Consider the following 20,515-nt stretch of genomic DNA (forward strand, 5'->3'; position numbering starts at 1 on the left):
AATGATCTGTAGGTCCATGTATAAATGTGTGTGTATGAGTGTGTGCATATATGTGCCCATATCTGTATATTACACGTATGTGCATGTGTGTGCACATGTCTGTATGGGTATGTACATGCATGTGTGCGTGTGTGTGCATGCATGTATTTGTGTGCCTCTGCACGCTGACCTCTCCCAGTCCCTCAAAATGTGGGCTCAGGTACCAAGACTGGCAGATGTTGTCACTGGGTATTGATGTCCCAGGTGGGTAATGCTTGTCGCCAACGTAGCAGCCACACTTGTCACTGGTGACACACTTCTTCAGGTCCTCATCATAGATGGGTCTATCCTCAGGGCACCGGGGGTAACAGCCTGGTGGGCACAGGGCATGGGGCTTGGACCACCACAGAGGACCGCAGTCCACCAGACCCCACCGTCACAACCGCCCCAGCAGGCTCTTTTCTCCGGAAGGATCCTCAGTGGAGACCCCTCCCCCACCTGGTGCCTGGTAAAGCCAAAGGTACAGCAAGGCCCCGCCCACCTGCTGACAGCACTCAGGCCCCGCCCAGCCTCCCCAGCCCCGCCCCCGCCCCCTCCCCTTGTCTGACATCTTCCTGTCTGCTTTTCTGTCTCCTGCCTGTCTCCGAGAGAACCGGACTCCATGGACTTTGCCAGGAAACCACGAGCGAGAGCTTCCTGCAACGGGGAGGCCTGCATGTCCTGGTCCCTCTGCAGTGACCTCCCGGGCTCAGCGCCCCTCCCTGCTCACCCTCTAGGTAGGACACGGAAATGTTCGAGTGGATGCCGTTGATGCTCCGGCACGTCTCGAAGCTGCGGTTCCCACACGGCTCATAATGCCACTCACACTCGTCTGGGGGGTTGTAGTAGTCGCAGAAGATGGCTGTGGGGAGAGGGGGCGCTCAGACCCTCCGGGCTGCGGGCCGTACTCCCGAGCCTGCGTGGGATGTGGACGCTGGGCCCGGGCCACACTCACGGCACAGGTCGGGCGTCCTCCAGAATACACAGGCCGCCTCCTTGGTGCACTCCTGGGCGTAAGAGGCCACCGCTGAGCAGAAACATTCGCAGTCGCCACCCGTGTCGCAGGAGCAGGAGTCGTGGACGCAGGCTTCATAGAACGGCTTGGGGTCCACCTGCCCAGGAAAGTGCAGTGAGCCAGGACCCCAGTCCCCGGAACCCACCACGGCCCCGCCCCCAGGGGCAGGTAGCCCCGCCCACCTTGCTGTGGCAGATTTGGAAGACTTGGCTCTTGATGATGCTGCATTGCTTCTCGGCCCAGGAGCGTCGGTGCGGGTTCTTGTTGCAGGGTTCCGGGGTCGTAGTTACGTCCGTGCAGGTGGGGGCTTCCTTCCAGCTGTTCCCGAAGTCCAGCTCGTTGTCCACCACCATGTGGTCCCGCGTGGTGAAATCATTGTTGGAACGGTCGTCGAAGTTGCCACACAGGCCACACACGGTACCCTGCAAGCACGAGAGGCAGCGGGGACTTGCCAGGGGGTCGGGGGGGGGGGTGTCGCTGCACAGGAATCTGGGGGCCCCAGGTGGGTCCGCAGAGGGGGCCCCGGAGGCGGGGGCGGGCGCGCGCACCTTGTAGGAGGGGGCAAGTTTGATGAAGATGGTGGTTTTCTTGTCCCAAATGATGATGATGCCGGTGCTGGCTTCTACCACCAGGTACTGGCCCACCTCCCGCGTGGTGTAGGACACGTGGTGCCCCATGTCACGCTGAATCACCACACGGTGCTTGTCTTCCAGCTTCAGCTCTGTTCTCTGGACGTGGGGAGGGACGTCACTGGTCAGTAGCATCCCCAAGAGCCCACCCCCACACAAAAGCCCACACACTCCCTTCCCCAAGCCCCAGGTCCCAGCAACCCTTACCCCCAGGAAGATCTTGATGGCCTTGGAGCAGGTCACGCCTGTGGTACCGCAGGGCACATTTTCTGTGATGATGCTAAAGGAGCCCAGAGAGGAGTTCTGGCCACAATAGTCCTGAAAGCAAAGGCGAGTGAGTGGCGTGGGGCTGTAGGCACCAGGTCCACCCACTCCAGTCTCAGAGACCCAGCTGTGCCCCTTCTCAGCAGGGACTATCGGGCCTCATCCCTGTGTAGATCAGGTCCCTCGGTGTAGGTCAGGACCCTCGGTGTAGGTCAGGACCCTCGGTGTGGGGTCAGGGCCCTCGGTGTGGGGTCAGGACCCTCGGTGTTGGATCAGGACCTTCAGTGGTAGGTCAGGACCCTCAAGAGAGCGATTGGGGGCTTGACAGAACCTTGTTTCTCAGTACTTGACCTGCCAACCCCATCTCTCCTCTAAGTAGCCACAGAGGAGCAAAGGTGAGGGCTCCCGTCCACCCTCTGCTGGGGGTCAGGACAAAAGAATGGCCTCCCCCTCCTCACCTGAGCAGCCACGTAGGAGCAGTGGCCATCGAAGTCATAGTATTTCCCATCAAAGGTGATGTAGTGACCACTTCCATAGATGGCACAGGTGCCGTGGCACACAGCCTGAGTACACGTCCAGCGTCCTCTGCGGCAGGTACTGAGGACAGGGAGTTGGGGGGTGGGGGCTGGAACTAAACTGTACTCAAAAGGCAACCAACGGGGACTCCTACAAACGCCCATGACCCCCAAGCCTGGCAGACACAGGGAAGTAGGTCCATCTGTGCCTTCAATACCCAGGAGACCCCAGGGAGAAGGCACTGCTCCCAACAGCTCTCCAGCAGCTGGGCCTTACCAGGTGTTGCAGTTCACCTTGATCTTGTCCCCAGGGAGGTACAGGTCCTTGTTATGGACACAGGGACAGTCCTCCTCTACCACACAGCCACCTCTGCCATCATCCATCAGCCCGTTGGGACACACGCAGCCGCTGATGCATTCTGTCTGATACTGGGGGCGCAGGGGGGTGGACTCAGGACAGCAGCCAAGATAGGCCAAGTGGCATCCTCTCCTCAGTGCACCCGATGCTTTGATATCCCAGCTCTTACCCCAACGCCTCACCGGTCCCACCTGACCCGACCCTGGGAGTCCTCCCAGAAGCCCAGTCTTGGGCAGGAGTCCAGTCCACTGCCTCCCTCCCAGGCACCAGGAACAGTAGCAAAGTCCATGTAGCCACATGACTGGGCATTGGAGTCTCAGAGCCTCAGATATGGGCCTTGCACTGTCCTGCCCATGTCCCCTCCAACTGAGGCTCTAGGGCTCCAGGGACAGCCCGCCCAGCAACCAGGGCCCCCAGGTGCCCCCAGCACTTACATAGCCGGCGGCCAGCGTCTGACAGCTGAGGGGCCGGGGGTTCTTGACAGCCAGCGCAGTCACATTGTTGCAGTCAATCTGGATCTTGGGGGCCTTGCAGCCTGAGGGACAAGGTGGCCACGTCAGCTCTAACTGAAATTAGGAGGTCTCGGGCAGTGGTGTGGGAGACAGTGAGCAGGTGTGGGTCAGGGGGACACTTACTCTGACCAAGCAGCTTGACCTGCATGCAGTGCAGTCTCCCATTCCGGCACACGCTGCAGGGAGAAATCGGAGGTGAATTAGGCCAGAATGTTCTGGAAACTTCCCAGGGCTAAGCCCCACAGCAGCCCAAGAACCCATGAGAGCTGGTCCCTGCCAGCTGCTCCTCTCAGACCCCTACACACACTTTAAGGAAGGAGGCACAGATACGGGGCAGCCCCAGGGCTCTGGGGGTGGCATTGAGGCCCAGGGACCCAGCTCTCTTCATCATAGTTTCCTCCAACCACCTACCATCGCTCCTCCTGACGTAGGACCACGTCTCCAGCCTCCAGGTAGAGGCCCCGGTGGTAGCAGGAGCATTTGGCCAGCGGCACACAGCGACCCTTCTCATCCAAGAAGGTGTGGTCCGGGCAGCCGCAGCCGTCCACGGGCGCAAAGCCCTTGAGGCAGTGCTTGTCCGGCTCGGAGAGCGAGCGGCAGGTCTGCTGGCACGTGGTCAGGTTGTAAAGGAAGATCTGGGAGTTGGGGCAGGCGCCTACATCTTTGTCTGTAGGGGTAGGGGGAATTGGTGTGAGTCAAGGGGTGGCAGCTCTGTCCCAGCCACACATAGCTGCCCGCAGCCCCAGGGCTCCCACCATCCTCCCCACTCACTGCAGACGCGTTCCCGCCAGCCCCACAGCATGACGCCCTTGGCAGCGCAGGCTCGGGCGTAGGAGGACAGGGCGGCACACATGCAGTCCTCATTGTTCTGGCAGTTGCACGTGTCGTACTTGCACCTCTGAGCGGCAGACATGGACACAGACGGTCAGGAGTAGAGACCAGGGCTCAGGCACACATACAGCACCCCCAAACATGCACACACACACACACACACACATGTGCACAAGCACACAGCAAGTGGGGCGTCCTGTGTGTGTGCTGGCCACACTCACCTTGTAGTACTCAGCGGGGTCCACTGCAGAGTGGCATCTGCCAAAGGGTGTCTCTGTCTTCTTCAGCAGTGAACACCAGTGCTCAGCATAGTTGGCTGCAGAGGGGGAGGGGTTCGGACCTCAGCAAGGGTGAGTTGACCCCAAGAGTGGGTCCCCTGAGTCCCGCACCCTGGCTGGTCAGACTAAACCCAGATGATGCTTCCCACCAGAACTTGCTTGGGCCAGCTCAGGATGTGACCAGATGCCCCACACAAGGCTGGGTAACAGACGGGTTACCACATAAACAAGGTGAGCATGTGCTGAGAGCACCCGCAGAATGAGCACCGCTTACCCAAAGCAAAGACCCAGAGGTGCCAAGCAGACAGAATACAAGGAAAGTGAGCATTGCAGTAGACGGAACTGGCAGCTACTCCAGGAACGTGCTACCAGCTCCAGCGTGTGAGACTGTACCAGCCAGAAATAAATCTCATCATGCAGGTGACCACCAGGGTGCCCCACTTGCGAAGTTGTTCAAGCTGTAAGGCCTCTGCTACTTGGACCCCTTCATTAACATGTCTCCTATGGTCCGCTCCCATGTCATTGAAACTCTTTATCTGACTGTGTATAGATAGCATTTCTTTCTAATAAACAAGAGATGGGGTGGACAGTCGAGTCTAACTCTTGCTGCATTCATCCAGCATGTAACTGGACCCAACATGCGTGGATGCTAGGCAAAAGGACCCAGTTCCTCTGATCTAGTTTGACAGGCCTGTCTGGTACATCCACGTCTTTTCTGACCAAGCTGCTCCAGCCAGGAAGTCAGCATGCTCTTTGCCATCAGAGAAACAGGGTCTACTCCTGCCTCTGTCCTGGTAAATAACCAAATGGGAACCCCAGTGTGGGGTGACATGCAAAAGTAAGGACACTCGAGTGACTTTTTAACTGGATAGCCCTTACTGACAGCTATGATCTTGTATTTGTAACCTCAACTTTAAAATGTTTGGCATACACATGGGTACAATCTAGCATGTAGCGAAGTGGTTACGAATCGGGCTGCGAACCTTAAGGTCAGCGGTTCGAAACTACCAGCCACTCCGCGGGAGAAAGATGAGGCTTTCTACTCCCGTAAAGATTTACACCCTCGGAAACCCTGTACAGGGTCGCTATGGGTCGGAACCGACTCGACGGCACTTAACAACAACAACAATATATATTATGTGTGGTTATGAATCGGGCTGTACAGAGTCGCTATGAGTCAGAACCAACTCGACGGCACTTAACAACAATATATATATGGTGGTGTGATGTGAACTCAGTTCCAGCTCATAGTGACCCTGGATAGGGTTTCCGAGGTTGTAAATCTTTATGTAAAGCCTCATCTTTCGCCCACAGAACAGTTAGTAGTTTCAAACTGCTGACCTTGAGGTTAGCAGCCTGACTTGTAACCACTACGCTTATATATATATATATATGGTGGTGGTGGTGGTTATGTGCCGTGGAGTCGGTTCCAAGTCATAGCAACTCTGTACAGGGTTTCCGAGGCTGTAAATCTTTATGGAAGCAGAAAGTCTCATCTTTCTCCCATGGAACAGCTGGTAGTTTCGAACTGCTGACCTTAAAGTTCGCAGCCCAATTCGTAACCACTACGCTACCATAGCTCCTTTAAATATATATATATAAGTTGTTAAGTGCCATCAAGTTGATTCTGACCCATAGCGACCCTGTATAGGGTTTCTAAGGAGCAGCTGGTGAGCTTGAACCACCGACCTTACAGTTCAAATGACTTTGCAGTCTGACTCATTAGCCCACAGCACCACACAGGACTCTCTACATACATGGAGTCCTGATGTGACACTGTAGGATAAGCCCTGGACTGGTCACTGCAAGGTAGGAGATTTAAACCCACCAGTTGCTCCTTGGAAACCCTATACAGTGTCACTATGAATTGGAACGGACTCAATGGCCCTTAACAGCAGCAACATATACTTGTATGTTCACATGTATGTATGTGTATACATGTAACTCACATATCCCATTTGAATGCATGAGTAAGCAGAGGACAGGCACCACAAAGTATCAAGGTCTAGCGTCCTCACAAGCCTGCCCAGGGATGAGGTGAGACGGCAGGTGCCATGGACATGGGCTGCCCTCGCTCTTGTGGTTTCACGGCCACTGACTCATGAACCAACCCCCCAGCAGGAAGAAGCTGCCAGCCCTGCTCACTGCCTTCCCAGAGCCACCGGCCCCCGCGTCCCCCCAGCTCACCACTCTCAATGTTGAGGGAGCAGGGGTCATCCAGCCAGTCCAGCTTGTCATGGCAGCTCGACTGGGCCTTCCAGGTGTTGGCGAAGCCAGCGCCTGTAGCCTCCACCAGCCCACCAGCAGTCTTGAAGTCATCACTTTCCAGGCCGTTAAAGTTTCCGCAGAGGCCTGGGGGGACGGGGTAAGGTGGTGAGGGGTGGGAACCTGGACTGAGGGCAGGGCGGGGCCTATGAGGGCTGCAGTGGGCAGACGGGTACTCACCTTGTACCCGCCCCTGGGAGCTCTGGTCCAGTGTCATGAAGAGCTGCATGACCGGAGTTAGCTGCACCTGCAGCCGCAGGCCGAAGGCCGTGTTGACAATGATGTGGTAGGAGGAAGGCCGGAAGATGGAGAAACTAGCTGCAGTGTGGGACAGAGCAGTGAGGACATCACAGGGCACGGGGCAGCTCCCAAGTCCAGCCAGGAACCAGGCCTCAGGAGGGGCACCCTCCCCTCTGCCCAGTCTGGGATGCATCCCCCTGCCCAGTCCCAAGCCTTAGGGGAAAGGATCATGGGAGGAGCCCTGGAACCCAGCTTAGCCCCTGGGAACGGGTGAGTCCTCACACACACACACACACACACACACACACACACACACACACACTGCCTGGGGCTCACCAGTCACATGGGGCAGGTTAACCTCCAGCTCATTCAGAAGCACACTGCCATCAGATTTGAAGGCCACCACCTGTGGAGAGCCAGCAGAGGCTGAGAGGGGCCCCTAGCCAGTGGGGGCTGGGCAGGGTGGGCAGGAGTGGGCAGGGCAGGGTACCCACGTTCTTCTTCCTGTCGGCCAGCAGGACCACTGTCTTCAGGCAGGTCTGCTTGTCTGTGGAGCCGCAGGGGGCTAGTTCACCCAGAAGCGCATAGGAATCATTGTGGTCCCCCTGGGGGGATAAGGGGACGATGTAACTGCAAAAAGCTAAAGGACCATGCCCCCCAGGACCCTGCACCCTCGACAACTCCATCCACAGGAGGGGGCCACCTCATCCATTCCACTGAGACACCCTCCCAGAGGGCAGGACAGTCCACACCAGTGGCCACCTTGGCCTACCTTGGCCAGGACATAGTAACAGTCTCCATGGAAGGTGAACTTCTTCCCATCAAAGGTGGTGATGTGGGAGCCACCCTCCAGAGCGCAGGTCCCGGGGCACGGCAGGTCTTCGCACATCCAGCGGCCTGACTGGCAGACGCTGTGGGCAGCAGTGATCAGCCCCCGGCGCCCCCGCCCTTGCCCCCACCCCACCCTGTCCTTGAGCACCAGACACTCACCACTGCTCACACTGGTTGGTGACCCGCTGGCCGGGGGAGTACAGGTGCCCATGCAGCCTACAGTGGCACTGGCTGACGGAAATGCAGCCGCTCCCGGCGATGTCGTCGAACACAGTGCCTGGACAACAAAGGGCGGAGCCATTGCTGGAATCCTCCCTCCCTGGGGCACTGCCACAACAGACATCTCTGGTCCTTAGGGCGGACATCTGTGTCCCCACCAGTCTTAGGATCAGGGTTGTGTCAAGGAGGCCTGAGGGTCCCCCGGCTCAGCGTTATGGGGGGAGGAGCCGCCCCTTTGGAGTTACCATGACAGAGGCTCACACCTTCCTATTAGGACTTGGCTCAAAATTCAGGCTGGCTGTGTGTGTGTGGCGGGGCGGGGGGTCATCACTGCCCTGCACAGTCTCATGGGCCCTCACCATTGTCCCCTCCACTAGCCCAGGGACCCCCAACCCCACCCCGACACCCTGCGCGCACCTTCCGGGCAGAAACAGCCGTCCATACGGTGCTCCTCGCAAAGGCTGCTCATCTCCAGGTGTGAACAGGTATCCATGCAGGGAGAGCCGCTCTCCAGGTAGACCATGTTCCCTGGGCAGCTCTTGGCTGCGTGGGCAGAGAGGGACGGTGAGCTAGCCTGGCCCACACACCCAGGCTAGGGGGCTCGCGGCAAGGCCGGGTGGATGTCAGACACGGCGCCCCCTTTCGGTCATCTGGTCCCAGGCTCCCCCGACCCAGCCGCGCCCCTTCCGGCTCCCCGTGCTCCGCGCGCTTACGGCAGAAGGAGGCGCTTCTCCAGGATCCCGGGCGGCCCCCGGCGTGGGAACACTGGCGCGAGAACTCAGCGACGGTGCTGCAGACACACGCGGCCTCATGGCCCGGCGCGCAGCGACAGCGGTCCTCCACGCAGGCCAGCACGTACAGCTCGAGTGGCACCAGCGCCCCGCAGTCGGCGAAAGCTTCGGCCGTCAGTAGCCGCTCGCACTCGGCGCGCTGGCGGGACACGAACGGTGGACGATTGCTCGGCCCCGCCGCCTCCCACGCTGCCGCCGCACGACTCCCGGGCCACCCTGAGGTCGCCCTCCCCGGTCAGGGTCCCCGCCTGCACTCACGTGCTGGGCGCAGCTGGCGGGGACCTTCTCCTCCTCGGGGTCCTCGCACACCATGTCCGGTTTGTTGATTTTCTGCATGTTCCCGAACTCAGTGGGAGTGAAGAGGATGCCTGAGAGGGGTCAACCGTCAGCAGGGTGCCCAGGGCGCCCCTCCCCACGCCCGCAGAGCCCAGGGGCGGCCCTCACCGTCACTTAGGAACTCGGAGTAGGTCTGCAGGCCGTTAAAGTCCCCGCAGAGACCGCACGTGCGATTCCGAAACTTGCTGTCCAGCTCCAGCTGTGAGGGGGGAGGGGACAGGTGAGTTGTGCCAGGTGCAGGTGGGCACCAAGGGGCTGGGGAAGGTGGGTTCCACTGTGAACAGGGAAGGTGAACCCTCCCACCATCGTGATGGGCCCCTTGGGCTTCAGTAGTTGTGGAAGGGTTGGCGTCAGCCACTAGGAAGCCCCTGGGGCCACTGGGGGCGAGGAGGGATCCAGGGGAAGTGTGAGCCCCAACGCCTCGTGTCCCCCTCTCAGGGTGAGGCAGGTACAGTCCTTTTCTGTCCCTAGACCATCCCAGACCCACCTCTGTCCCCTGGGGCCTTGAGGTCCTCGTCTACAGAGGAGGGGTTGGGCCACAGGCTCCATGCCCTCTCCTGGGGTCCCCAGCCCCCCACCCCGGCACTGGGTAGGAACTCTGCTCACCATGAGGGAGTCCTCGCGGTTCCACATGAGGGCCAGGCCGGCCCGGGAGTAGACTTTGGTGTAGGCGTAGTTCTTTTCAATGAGCAGCCCTGAGCTGTAGTGCGGGGTGCTGACCCTTGGAGTGGCAGGGGGGATGGGGGGGTGGCGGGACACAGAGTCACCAGCTGACCCTGGGCCCACCTCCAGTCCTTGCCCTCTCCCTGCTCCCAGCCCGGAACCCCCCACCACCACCCACAGCTTGTCAGTCGTGCTCACACCGCGGTCTTGGCTGCCCTCTGGTGGACGATATGGGCAGCAGCCAGAGAGCTTTGATAACCCTTGGCCAGACTTCTCCGGTCCTGCCACCTCCCAGTTCCACACTTTCTCCCTTCTCCTTGGTCTGTGCAGTGCCCTTCACTGGGCTATTCACCCCTTCCAGGTTTTTTTCAAAGGATCACCCAGGAGGCCATCTGCTGGTGTGGGAGACTTCTCCAGCCCCTGCCTGTCCCTGAGGCTGGTGGGTACCCCACCCACCTCCTCCCTGTACCAAATGCTGGTCCAGGTACCTGACCTCACCCCAACCTCCACCCCTTGTGGCTGGCCACCTGATGACCAGCTGGCAGGCAGAACGGCCAAGGGTGGAGGTGCAGGAAATAGAACCCCACAGGGTAGAAAGAGGGCAGATCTGCAGGTGGGAAACCTGCCTGGCAGGAACACATTTAAGAGCTTGTCATTGTTATGGAGACAATGGGGAAACAATAGCTGGGCTGTGGGGAAGGGGTCCCTCTGCACCCCTTCTGTAACTCTACCCTCAGGCACTCTAGACCTAGCCACTGGCCTCGCCCCAACTGGGCCCAGGAACCCCTGCCACTCACCAGAACCTGGCTGGGCTGGAGGGGAGGGGTCAGGAGACTGTCAAGCAGCCCCCATGAGACAAGGACATCCTGCCCACTTCCCTGTGGTCCTCAGTTGGATTTGTTGAATGAATACTGGTGATGTGAGCCCAGACCCCAACAGCTTCATGACCTCACTGGAGAGGGTCCCACCGCCCCACTCCCCACCAACTATGTATGAACCAAGCTGGTCCAGCAGTAAGACCCCTTGCCCCACCCCACCTCATTACTAGGGCATGTCCCTGGCCACACTCACAGGGCCCCGTTCACCACGGCCAGCTGCCGTGTCAGATACACAGTGTCATCTTTGATGGTCAATAGGATGTGCTCCAGCTGGGGTGGGCCCCCTTTGCGGCCCGGGCCCCGCCTCAGGTGCACAGCGAATTCCTTGTAGGAATCTCGACAGTCGGAGGCAAAGTTGTAGTCACAGAGACCACTGAAGTGGTAGACGTCACCGTCGAAGGTCTTGTAGTGGCCATCCCCCCATGTGCTGCAGACTGTGTGGCCATGGTTGCGGGTCCTGCCTTCTGAGGACAACAGGTCACAGGGTGAGTCTAGGCTGGGACACCCCACCCACACAGCCTCCCTGTGAATCTGAGCACATCTGGAAATGGCTTAGGGTCCACCAGACCCTGCTGGTTCCCCCCAGGGTCTCAGCCTCCGGCTACCCTGAGCTGCCCTCCTAACCTGACATGGGATGGGGTACCCTGGCTGTCCATTCTCCCTCTGCCCTGCGCCTCGCTCAGCACCCCTACTCCAATCTGCCTGAGGTCATCCAAGGCACCATCTTTTCAACTAAAGACCCCCTTCCATGCAGAAGTGGCATCTTGGGTTGGACCCTCCATGGGAATTCTGGGACCTGCCTGCCCCAGCTCCTCCCTAGCTGCCCCACCATCCAACAGGCCCCAGCCTAGCTCAGATGCTGCTACCCAGAGGCTATTCCCACACTGGGTCTAAGGTGTACCCTCAAATAGAGGGGGGAAGGAGCCAAGGCCACCACAACCTTCTGCCCCTTCTTTAAAGTTAGCAGGGACTCCAGACACGGAGTGGGTCACCCCACCTGCTCCGATACCTCACAGAACTACCCCAGAGGCTGGGTAGAGGAGGTCCAGGCAGGGACCCTGTGCTGTGGATGTCCCCCAGCCCCTAGGCCAAGACTCACAGCCTGACCATCTAGCCCACCCCCTTACCTCTATGGAGCTCTGTGCCCCTGGCTGAAGATAGGGCCAAGTAGACGGCCACCAGGCGGGCTAGGGGCAGCCCCATGGTGGCTCCGATGGGTGATCTGGAGAGCGACTTCGGGCAGGGGTCTGGGCCTTATATGCCTGGCCCAAGGAGGCGGGGAGGGTAGGGAGGGGCGAGGGGTGGGTGGGGCGTGTGCAGATTATGGAGAAAACAGCTGTAGAGGCTCCCTCGGCATGCTGCGTGGGGAAATATTGATTCTGGTTATCAGAGAGTTATCTTTTTATTGCCCTGGGTAAATGTGGCTTCCTCAGGATGCGGTAGCCCAATTGCCCCAGTGCTAGCCCACACCCAAGTGTAACCTCCTGCCCCTCCCAGCCCAGAGCCAGGGGGCTCCTGCTGAAAGTGGAAGCATGTCCTAGACTGGCCAGCACCCCAGCCCATGGGCCTCAGACCCTTCAGTTCAGCACCCCTGAGCAAAGCACAATCCAGTGAGGGGCTCCTCCGAAGTCTCCACCAGACCCCTGTGTGTTCCCGACATCTCATCTCCAGAACCCCCAGCCAGCAGTGTAGATGTGATGACCAAAGCTCCCTGTCCACCCTTACTCATTCAGGCCCGCATTAGAGATCACTCTGAGGACCCCCCCAAGGGGCCGGACTGCTCCCCAACCTCTCCAGCTGGCTGTGGGGTTCTGGGCTCTGGCTGCTCTAATCCTCTCCTTTCCCAGGTAGATCTCGGCTCTGGAATTACATGTAATTAGAACTCAGGAGTGTGGCAGCTCAGCAGGACGGTTTACGGAACCAGGCCCACAGGGCCGAGTGATAGGTTCCAAGTGGAAGAGGTGGGCACTAGGAGAGGGTCCCACAGCCGGTGGGACTCAGGGCACAAACCCACTTCTCTCCCAGGCCTTGGAAGGGCAGCATCGCCGGCCAGTGGCCCACACCTGACACTGGAGAGAGGGTTATTCTGCCCCAGAGCGGTGAGCCATGGCCCCTAATGGCTTCCAGCCCCTGGCTGTACCAGGTCAGTCACAAACACCCCAGGCTTTATGGGAAGTGCCTGGAACATGGCATTTAACGTTCCTGCTCTTACCCCAAGCCCCAGAGGCCTCGGATACGCTATCCCAGCAGGTCCATCACGTGTGAACAGAGGTCTGAGGGTCGACCCTCCTTCCGAAAGTGAAGGCACCCCAAATTTGGTTTCTGAAGTCAGCAATCAAGAGTGGAGAGAAATCTCCTGTGAGAAGGAGGCCCTGAGGTCCTGGAGGACTGGGAGGGCTCCTTGGAACAGTCCCCACTGTGGCCAAGCCTCGAGACAAGGCTCCCGGCCTCCAGCCCCAAACCGTGGGGTCCCCTTCCACCCTCTGGAGCAGATATGAGCCCCAGACCCCAGCACAGACTCGGGGCCTAAGGATGTTCAGGATGGGGATGATGCCACTCATCCCGGCGTCTCTCTGTGCCCCAAACAGGGACCCCCAGGGTCTGGGGACATTGGGGACATGGAGGCTAGAATGTGTGGCCCAAGCTGAGAGGAGGCTTAGGGAAACTGGAGCCCTATGCCAGAGCAGGGCCATTGTATACTTCCCTGTTCTGAATGTCATGCTGGCGCCGAGCCCTGGGGGAAACCCAGGCCCGGGGCAGTGATTTTCCATGCCAGGCTTGCACTGCCCTGGCGGCTGGCCCAGGGCTCCCAGGGAGTCCCCAGTCTGCGAGAGTCTCTAGATCCAGGAGTCACATCTCCATACCTGGCCCAGGTGAGACAGCAGGATGCGGAGGGTGATGGACCCCTGGCATCTCATGGCTTCTGTCACAGCCTCCCCTTGACTCTAGCTCGGCAGTGGCCGAAGACGCCCGTGGGCCACACGTGTGCGCTGTTCCAACTCACGCCAGCCACTACAACACAGTAGAACTGCTCCGCAGGGGTTTCAAGACCGTGACCTGTGGAAAGTTTGCTAGATCTTTCTTTCATTGCACCTCTTCTGGGAAGGCTCCAACCCCCAACTTTTGACTAGTAGTGAGCGTGTAGCCTCAGGAATAAAAACCTGCATTGAGGATGGGAAGACTGAGGCCACACAGCCACTGGGGGGTACCTGCTCCTAGACCCTGTGCTGGGCCCTGCAGACTGTGATCTGTGTTTTGAAGAAAGATACTCAACATCGGGAGGCCCAGAAACTCCTGAACGAATGAACGAGTGAAGGACTCAAGAGTGGAAAATGACCATTTGAGAAAAAAAAGGCTAAACATTCGACAGAAAAACCACTGCCATTAAGTCAATTCTAACTCCTAGTGACCTTGTAGAGTGTTTCTGAGGCTATAAATTTTTACAGGTGTAGAAAGTCCCATCTTTCTCTCATGGAGCAGATGGGGACTTTGAATTGCTAATCTTGTGGTTAAGTAGTCCAGAGCTTATCCTACAGTGTCCAAAAACAAAAGATTACTGGGACCCCCATGCACACCAACACACCTGTCAGGGTTGGGGGTGACTGAGAATCTCCCACTGAGGCTGAGGTTTTGATGGAGCTGCTGAGGGAAGGAGGGGTCTGCTTGAAAGACAGCAGGGGTTGGAGAAAGTGGGGTCCTCTCCAGAATTGAGAAGGTGGTGATATCCCCAGGTCTGAAAAATTGGGGTCTTCCCCAAGTCTGAGAAAATAAGAGTCCTCCCCACATCTGAGACGATGGAAGTCCTCTCCAGCTCTGAGAAGGTGAGATGCCCCCACAGTGCCTTCGTTTTCTAGTGTTATAACAGAAATAGCGCGAGAAATAGCACGAGTGCGTGGCTTCAGCAGACACATTTACTCTCTCACAATTTAATAAGCCAGAAGTCCAACCTCAGAGCATCAGCTCTGGAGAAAAGTCCTTGTCTCATTTTAGCATCTGTAGGCCCAGCAGTCCTTGGAGATCGCAGTATCTCTGAACATCGATCCTTCCATAAATCTAGGAGCTTCACAGAGCAGGGACTCCAGGTTCAAAGAACACAGTCCACTTCTGGCTCCTCTTTCTTGGTGGCAGTAGGTTCCTCTCAGCTCTGCTTGGTTGTTTAATCTCTTTCATATCTCAAGAGAGATTGACAAAAAAGAAAAGAGAGAGATTGACTCAAGATACACCCTAATCCTGTAGCTTGCATCTGCCCTTGTGAACATCACAGAAATGAGGATTTACAACACAGGATATTTACATCCGATGGGGCTGATGACATCAAAACACAGCATGGGAGATGATTACATCATATTAGATCTCATCATGAGGTGATTACTACATCTTAACTGCTAAACCACTGAGAATCCAAGCCAAGTTGACCAAAACCTTAACTAACACACCAGGTCTGAGAAGGTGAGAGTCCTCTCAAAATCTAAGAAGAAGGAACTCCTCCCAAGATGTGAGAAGGTGGGGTACCCCCCTGGTCTAAGAAAATGGGGTCCTCTCCAGATCTGAAAATGCGGGGTCCTCCTTACAGCTTAAAAAGCAGGATTCCCCTCTGGTCCAAGACTGCTGACCCTGTAGTCCTTGGGGTCTCTGACACAAAGGTCCTCTCCGATGCAGTCACAGGGCCTGAGGTGAGGGTTCTGAGAGCCGAATCCCAGTCCCTTCAAGGGCCTCATGTATGATGGAGGCTGATGTCAGGAAGACGGAAAGTGAGGGCAGGCTCGGGCTATCAGGTCCAGGTAAGCAGAGTCACCCCCAGAGTCAGTAGCAGACCCAACCTGGAACCCCTAGCAGCCTTCCCCTGCCCTCCCCCACTGGACTTCCCTGTCTGGGAGCCGCATGGTGCCCTGAAGTAAGGGAAGCAGAATGGGACGCTCTCCCTTGGAGCTTACCCTGCTCTGGTCAGGACACCCAGACCCCATGAAACCCTTGAAGGAACAAGGGGCCTCAGGGCATTCTCAGTTAACCCTTTGATGCTCAGACACAGAAGACTCTAAGACTAGCCCACAATGAGTCAATTTCTAGAGGGGAGACCTTCACCCTCAGTCCTCACAATAACTCCACCTGAACCCTTCTTGGCAGGGCATCAACTGAGGGAGGCGACTGGGTGGGCAGTTGTCACCAGCCTCAGGGCTCAAGGAAGGGAGACCCTACCAGCACCCAATGGGGATACAGGGGTGGGGAAGTATAGGTGTGGCTATGTGGAATCCTTTCTGGGATGAGGCTATGGACAGCTGAGGGGGGAAGAACCCTGCCTCCACCTTGATCAAATGTCAAGCCTGACTGCCCCCATCTCCACATCAACCAGTTCATCCAAACAGACACTGGCTGCTCAGATCCAGAGCAGGGCATGCCTTGGGAAGGGTAGACCCCGCTGACAAAGGGGTCATTGTTGTTAAGTCCAAGAGTCAGTTTCAACTCATAGTGACCCGATAGAGCATTTCCACGAAGCAGCTGGTGGGTTTGAACCACCGACCTCATGGTCCAGTGTTTCTCCTACAGCACCACACCACACAAGGTCTATGACAATGGGGTGGTATTGTTGTTAAGTCCCATGGAGTTGGTTCCAACCCATCGCGACCCTGTATAGGGCTTCTGAGGAGCGGCTGGTGAACTTGAACCACCCACCTTGCGGTTCAAGCTAACCTTGTCAGTGCTTATCCTACAGTGCCACACCAGGATTCCCTCTACAGAAAATAGCACCCCTGTCCGATCATCCGGCACTCATCCTTAGATAACTTCACCATCATCACATGAGCTCAGAGAGACAGTCTCGTTCATCTTTTACTTCACACATGACAGTACGACATGAAAATGACAACCGCCCTTCCTTGCTTTCCCTGACGGAAGAAAATTGGTCTGTGATGGGCTCCCCGTCATTGTTTTCAGCTGCTTCTCTCTAGGCGCTCAGCGGAGCAAGATCACCGTCTGCGTGGCCCACGGAGGCTCTCCCATAGGACGGTCTTAGTGTTAACTTGCTTCATGATCCCTCACAGCTGGCCATGGGAACTGTCACAGTTCAGAGAAACTGCTCAGTGGCACCGAGGCACGTGCCACATGGGTCACACCTTAGATATGCCTGGAATTTCAATTTTGCAGGTCCACGCCCAAGTGTTTACCTGGACAAGATACTGTTTCTTCTGACTGCCCCTCATTTATGATCCTCACCAGGGACGTCACCGAGGTGGCCTCGAGTGACTGTCCCTCAGCTGTCTGTCCACAGACCCTGACTCATCAGGAAGTTGGTAAGATAACCCAGGAACCAGAGATACCATACTGAGGGGGAGGGGAGGGATGGAGGAAGAGAAGGAGTGAAGCCAGGAGGAGGATTAGGGAAAAGGAAGAGAAGGAGTTGGGGGGGCCCAGAATGAGGCTGGAAACCCAAAACCCAAGCCACACTCCAGGCCACAGCTAACAGGGAGCCTGTCCAGAGCAGCAGTGCCCCGCCCCCCGCCCCACCACCACCACCATGGGGACAGAGTTCATGACCCCACCTGAGGGCTGAGGGTGTACCAGCCATGGACCCCTTTCCTGGGATTCTCAAAGGGCCTGAAAGATCTGGGCAGGGGGCACAGTCCTGGGTCCCACATTGTCACCCCTCTTGTGCAGGGGGACACTGACCCCCCAACACACACACACACACCACATGCAGAGAGGTCACAGAGACACCTGACCTTGGTAGTGAGATGGGGGGCAGCTTCGCAGGTCTCCTGTCCCTGGGGAAGCCTGGCCATCGTGTGGCCACTCCATCTCTCATTTATAAATGTGCCTAGGAGGCCTCAACTGCTGTCAGGAATCTGCCTGGGACTATATAGGGTTTCCAAGACTATACCTTACTCCTGCGGAAACACTGGTGGATTTGAACCTCTGACCTTGTGTTTAGCAGGCCAACACCTAACCCACAGTGACAGTGCAACTCCATTCGTGTTTTAAGGGGGGGCAGGTAGCCCTAAACAGTAAAGAGCACTTCACTTGGTACTTGGCTCCTACTTTGTTGTTGTTATGTGCCGTGGAGTTGGTTCTGACTCATAGGAACCCTGTACCGGATTTCCGAGGCTGTAAATCTTTATGAGAGCAGAAAGCCTCATCTTTCTCCTGAGGAGCAGCTGGTAGTTTCGAACTGTTGACCCTGAGGTTAGCAGTCTAATTCGTAACCACTACACTACCAGAGCTCCTTAAGTCAACAGGTATTGCTACAAAATTGCAGGAACTTCAGTAAACAAAAGTATCAAAATGGGAAGCTACTGATTCTGGACGGCTCCTCCTTCTAAGTCTGTACACTTTTGAAGGTGGGTTTCTATCTCTTCAGCCCTTCCCCCAGAGAATTCTGCACACTTCTGTATACACCACGTCATAATGGCTCAAATCATGTTCCTTTCCAATGTTCTTTGCGAATTCTCATGAGACAAGATCAGAGTTGTAAGGTGGATGGAATATGGTTTCCCAGAGAAATCCTCATAAGACAGCCCTTGTTATCCTCAGAAGAATGAGCAGGTGCATCTTCGTGATGGAAAACAATTTCTCAGAGCAATTTTCCTGGCCTTTTGCTACCTCTATGCAGCTAATAAACCTGGTGTCCTTAAAGACTCTATCAAGATTCCCAAAAAAAAAAAAAATAAGTTTGGTTTTTCCTTTTGTTGTTTCATTGTTTTTGTGTATTTATTCCTTCTCCTCCTCCTTCTCTTTCCAGGCCTTTGAATTTTATCTTTTATATCTCTGCTTTTGTTTTTCCTTCTTTTATTCTATTTCTCACTTCCTGTCTCTTCTCCCCCTTTTTTATCTTTCTTTACACTCTCTCCTTTCACTTTTCTTCTTTCCTCTGCCTGGTTTTTCTGAGTGTTTATTATTATCATTTCTTCCTTTTATTTCCTGTCTTATTTTTCTCTTAAACAGCTCCATTTTCCATTCCTCTTTTCTTTTTATTTATTCTTAGGTGGTTTTTAAATTTCTCCCTTGATTTTCTCTCTTGTTTTTCTCTTCTATAGCTCTGTTTCCTTTTCCTCTTTTGTCTTTGTAGTTATCATATTCTTTTTTTGGTTGCTGCCTGTTTTTGTTTCTTTTTCTGTTTATTATTTTCGTTTATCGTTGTTAGTTTCTTGTTTGTTTATTCTGCTGTTTTCCTGTCGGGAGGCGGGGCATGGAGAGATAGTCTCTTTCTCATTGGACAGGAAACACCAGCCATATCCATACAACCCAGCCACAACCATACCCACTTCAGCTCCATCCACTGGGCAAGAGCCAATACCAGCTCCTATACCACCTGATTGACAATAGACAGCAGGCAACACCAGCCAAAGTTCCCCTAAACTGAGGTGCACAAACAGTGACCAGTACACACACTTCCATTCTCTAACTACACCCACAGGATCCAGTCGGTAAGAGCCTAAGAACATACCAACACACGATCATAAATTAGACTCAAATATGACAACCCCCACAAAGCCCCAGTACAAAAGACACTTTTAGCTCACATGAAGACACAAGAGAGAATGCCTCAGAAAATGACCAAGATGCAGAGCCAGAAAACATTTCTGAGAAAGAAAACGTAATACAACTAACTGAAAAACGAGTTCAGAAGAATGATATTTAGGTACCTTACAAAGACTGATAGAAAGATTGAGAAAGGCAAGGAGAACAGGGAAAAAAACTTTAGAGGAATTCAGGAAAACAGATAAAAACAAATAGACAAAATAAATTCAAATTTTGTAACAATACTAAAGCTACGATTAGAAATCCACAAGATTAATACTAATATTTCAGAAATGGACAATACATTGAAAAAGCAAAGGAATAACTTCTAAGCAATGGAAACCCAAATTAGTGAGTTTGAAGATAAATCTCTAAATACTAGTATGCTAAAAAGAACCATCAGAAAAAGGCATGAAAAAAATCCAAAGAAAGCCTAAAATGTATGTGGGACATCATGAAAAGGAACAACTTCCAGGTGATTGGAATTCCAAATGGGAAGAGACAGTGAAAAGCACAGAGAAAATTGTTGAAGTTTTGTTGGGAGAAAATTTTACTAACATCATGAAAGACATGAAGATGAGCATACAAGAAGGCGGACAAACCCCAAACAGGATAGATCCCAAAAGAAAATCACCAAGACATTACTGAGAGTACCAGACATGACAACACCATCCAGAACTCAATCCAGATACAGAAGTGTTTAAAGTAAAACAAATCTACAAGATTGAAAATAGGCAGCCATATCAATTTATAATGAAGTCAACCACAAAGCAAAAAGAGGGAGTAGTGTAGATACAGAACCTCCAAATGGCTAGGAAGTCAAGTAGATTTCAAGATATAACAAATTGTTTTAAATCGGGACATTTTTAATAAATTACAGGATGGCCTCAAAGGAAATTAATACACCTGCACATAAAAGTTTAAAAAGAGGGAAGTCAGAAAAATTTAGTAAACATTGTTATTGTTGTTATGTGTCGTGGGGTCATTTCTTACTCATAGCGACCCTGTACAGGGTTTCCGAGGCTGTGAACCTTCACAGGAGCAGAAAGCCTCATCTTTCTCCCACTGGTAGTTTCGAACTGCTGACCGTGAGATTAGCAGCCCAATTCATAAAAGAAATCATGAAAATGAAAAGAAACCCACAAACAAAATGAACTCAGTACAGCAATTTATGTGAAACCAGAAACAAACAACTCCCAAAAAGACACAGCAAAATGACAACAATCACCTGATACCCATTGATAATTACACTGAAAATGTAAATGGATTAAATGCACCAATCAAGAGGCAGGGAGAGCAGAATGGATAAGAAAACAGGATCCTTCAAAAAGCTCTCTACAAGTTGTTGTTGTTAGGTGCCA

General features: G+C 54.8%; 1 protein-coding gene and 1 pseudogene across 1 annotated transcript in view; one reads left to right on the top strand and one right to left on the bottom strand.

The window, feature by feature from the left end:
• LOC102817631 (mucin-2-like) overlaps positions 1 to 11,846 on the bottom strand; it is a 26,925-nt gene extending 15,079 nt beyond the window's left edge. Inside the window, 26 exon segments of the mRNA XM_006876998.1 lie at positions 204 to 351; positions 749 to 880; positions 974 to 1,130; positions 1,216 to 1,455; positions 1,582 to 1,761; positions 1,870 to 1,980; positions 2,385 to 2,523; positions 2,719 to 2,870; positions 3,234 to 3,334; positions 3,435 to 3,487; positions 3,723 to 3,978; positions 4,083 to 4,209; positions 4,364 to 4,458; positions 6,608 to 6,772; positions 6,866 to 7,003; positions 7,262 to 7,331; positions 7,420 to 7,530; positions 7,698 to 7,836; positions 7,916 to 8,033; positions 8,393 to 8,518; positions 8,689 to 8,905; positions 9,025 to 9,134; positions 9,211 to 9,301; positions 9,709 to 9,823; positions 10,837 to 11,107; positions 11,771 to 11,846. Of these exon segments, the coding sequence (XP_006877060.1) occupies positions 204 to 351; positions 749 to 880; positions 974 to 1,130; positions 1,216 to 1,455; positions 1,582 to 1,761; positions 1,870 to 1,980; positions 2,385 to 2,523; positions 2,719 to 2,870; positions 3,234 to 3,334; positions 3,435 to 3,487; positions 3,723 to 3,978; positions 4,083 to 4,209; positions 4,364 to 4,458; positions 6,608 to 6,772; positions 6,866 to 7,003; positions 7,262 to 7,331; positions 7,420 to 7,530; positions 7,698 to 7,836; positions 7,916 to 8,033; positions 8,393 to 8,518; positions 8,689 to 8,905; positions 9,025 to 9,134; positions 9,211 to 9,301; positions 9,709 to 9,823; positions 10,837 to 11,107; positions 11,771 to 11,846 (3,638 nt within the window).
• Positions 11,847 to 12,749: 903 nt separating this feature from the next.
• The window catches only part of LOC102817997, a 10,952-nt pseudogene continuing 3,186 nt past the window's right edge, over positions 12,750 to 20,515 (top strand).

Source organism: Chrysochloris asiatica, unplaced genomic scaffold (assembly GCF_000296735.1).
Source record: "Chrysochloris asiatica unplaced genomic scaffold, ChrAsi1.0 scaffold00439, whole genome shotgun sequence".
NCBI classification, from domain to species: domain Eukaryota; kingdom Metazoa; phylum Chordata; class Mammalia; order Afrosoricida; family Chrysochloridae; genus Chrysochloris; species Chrysochloris asiatica.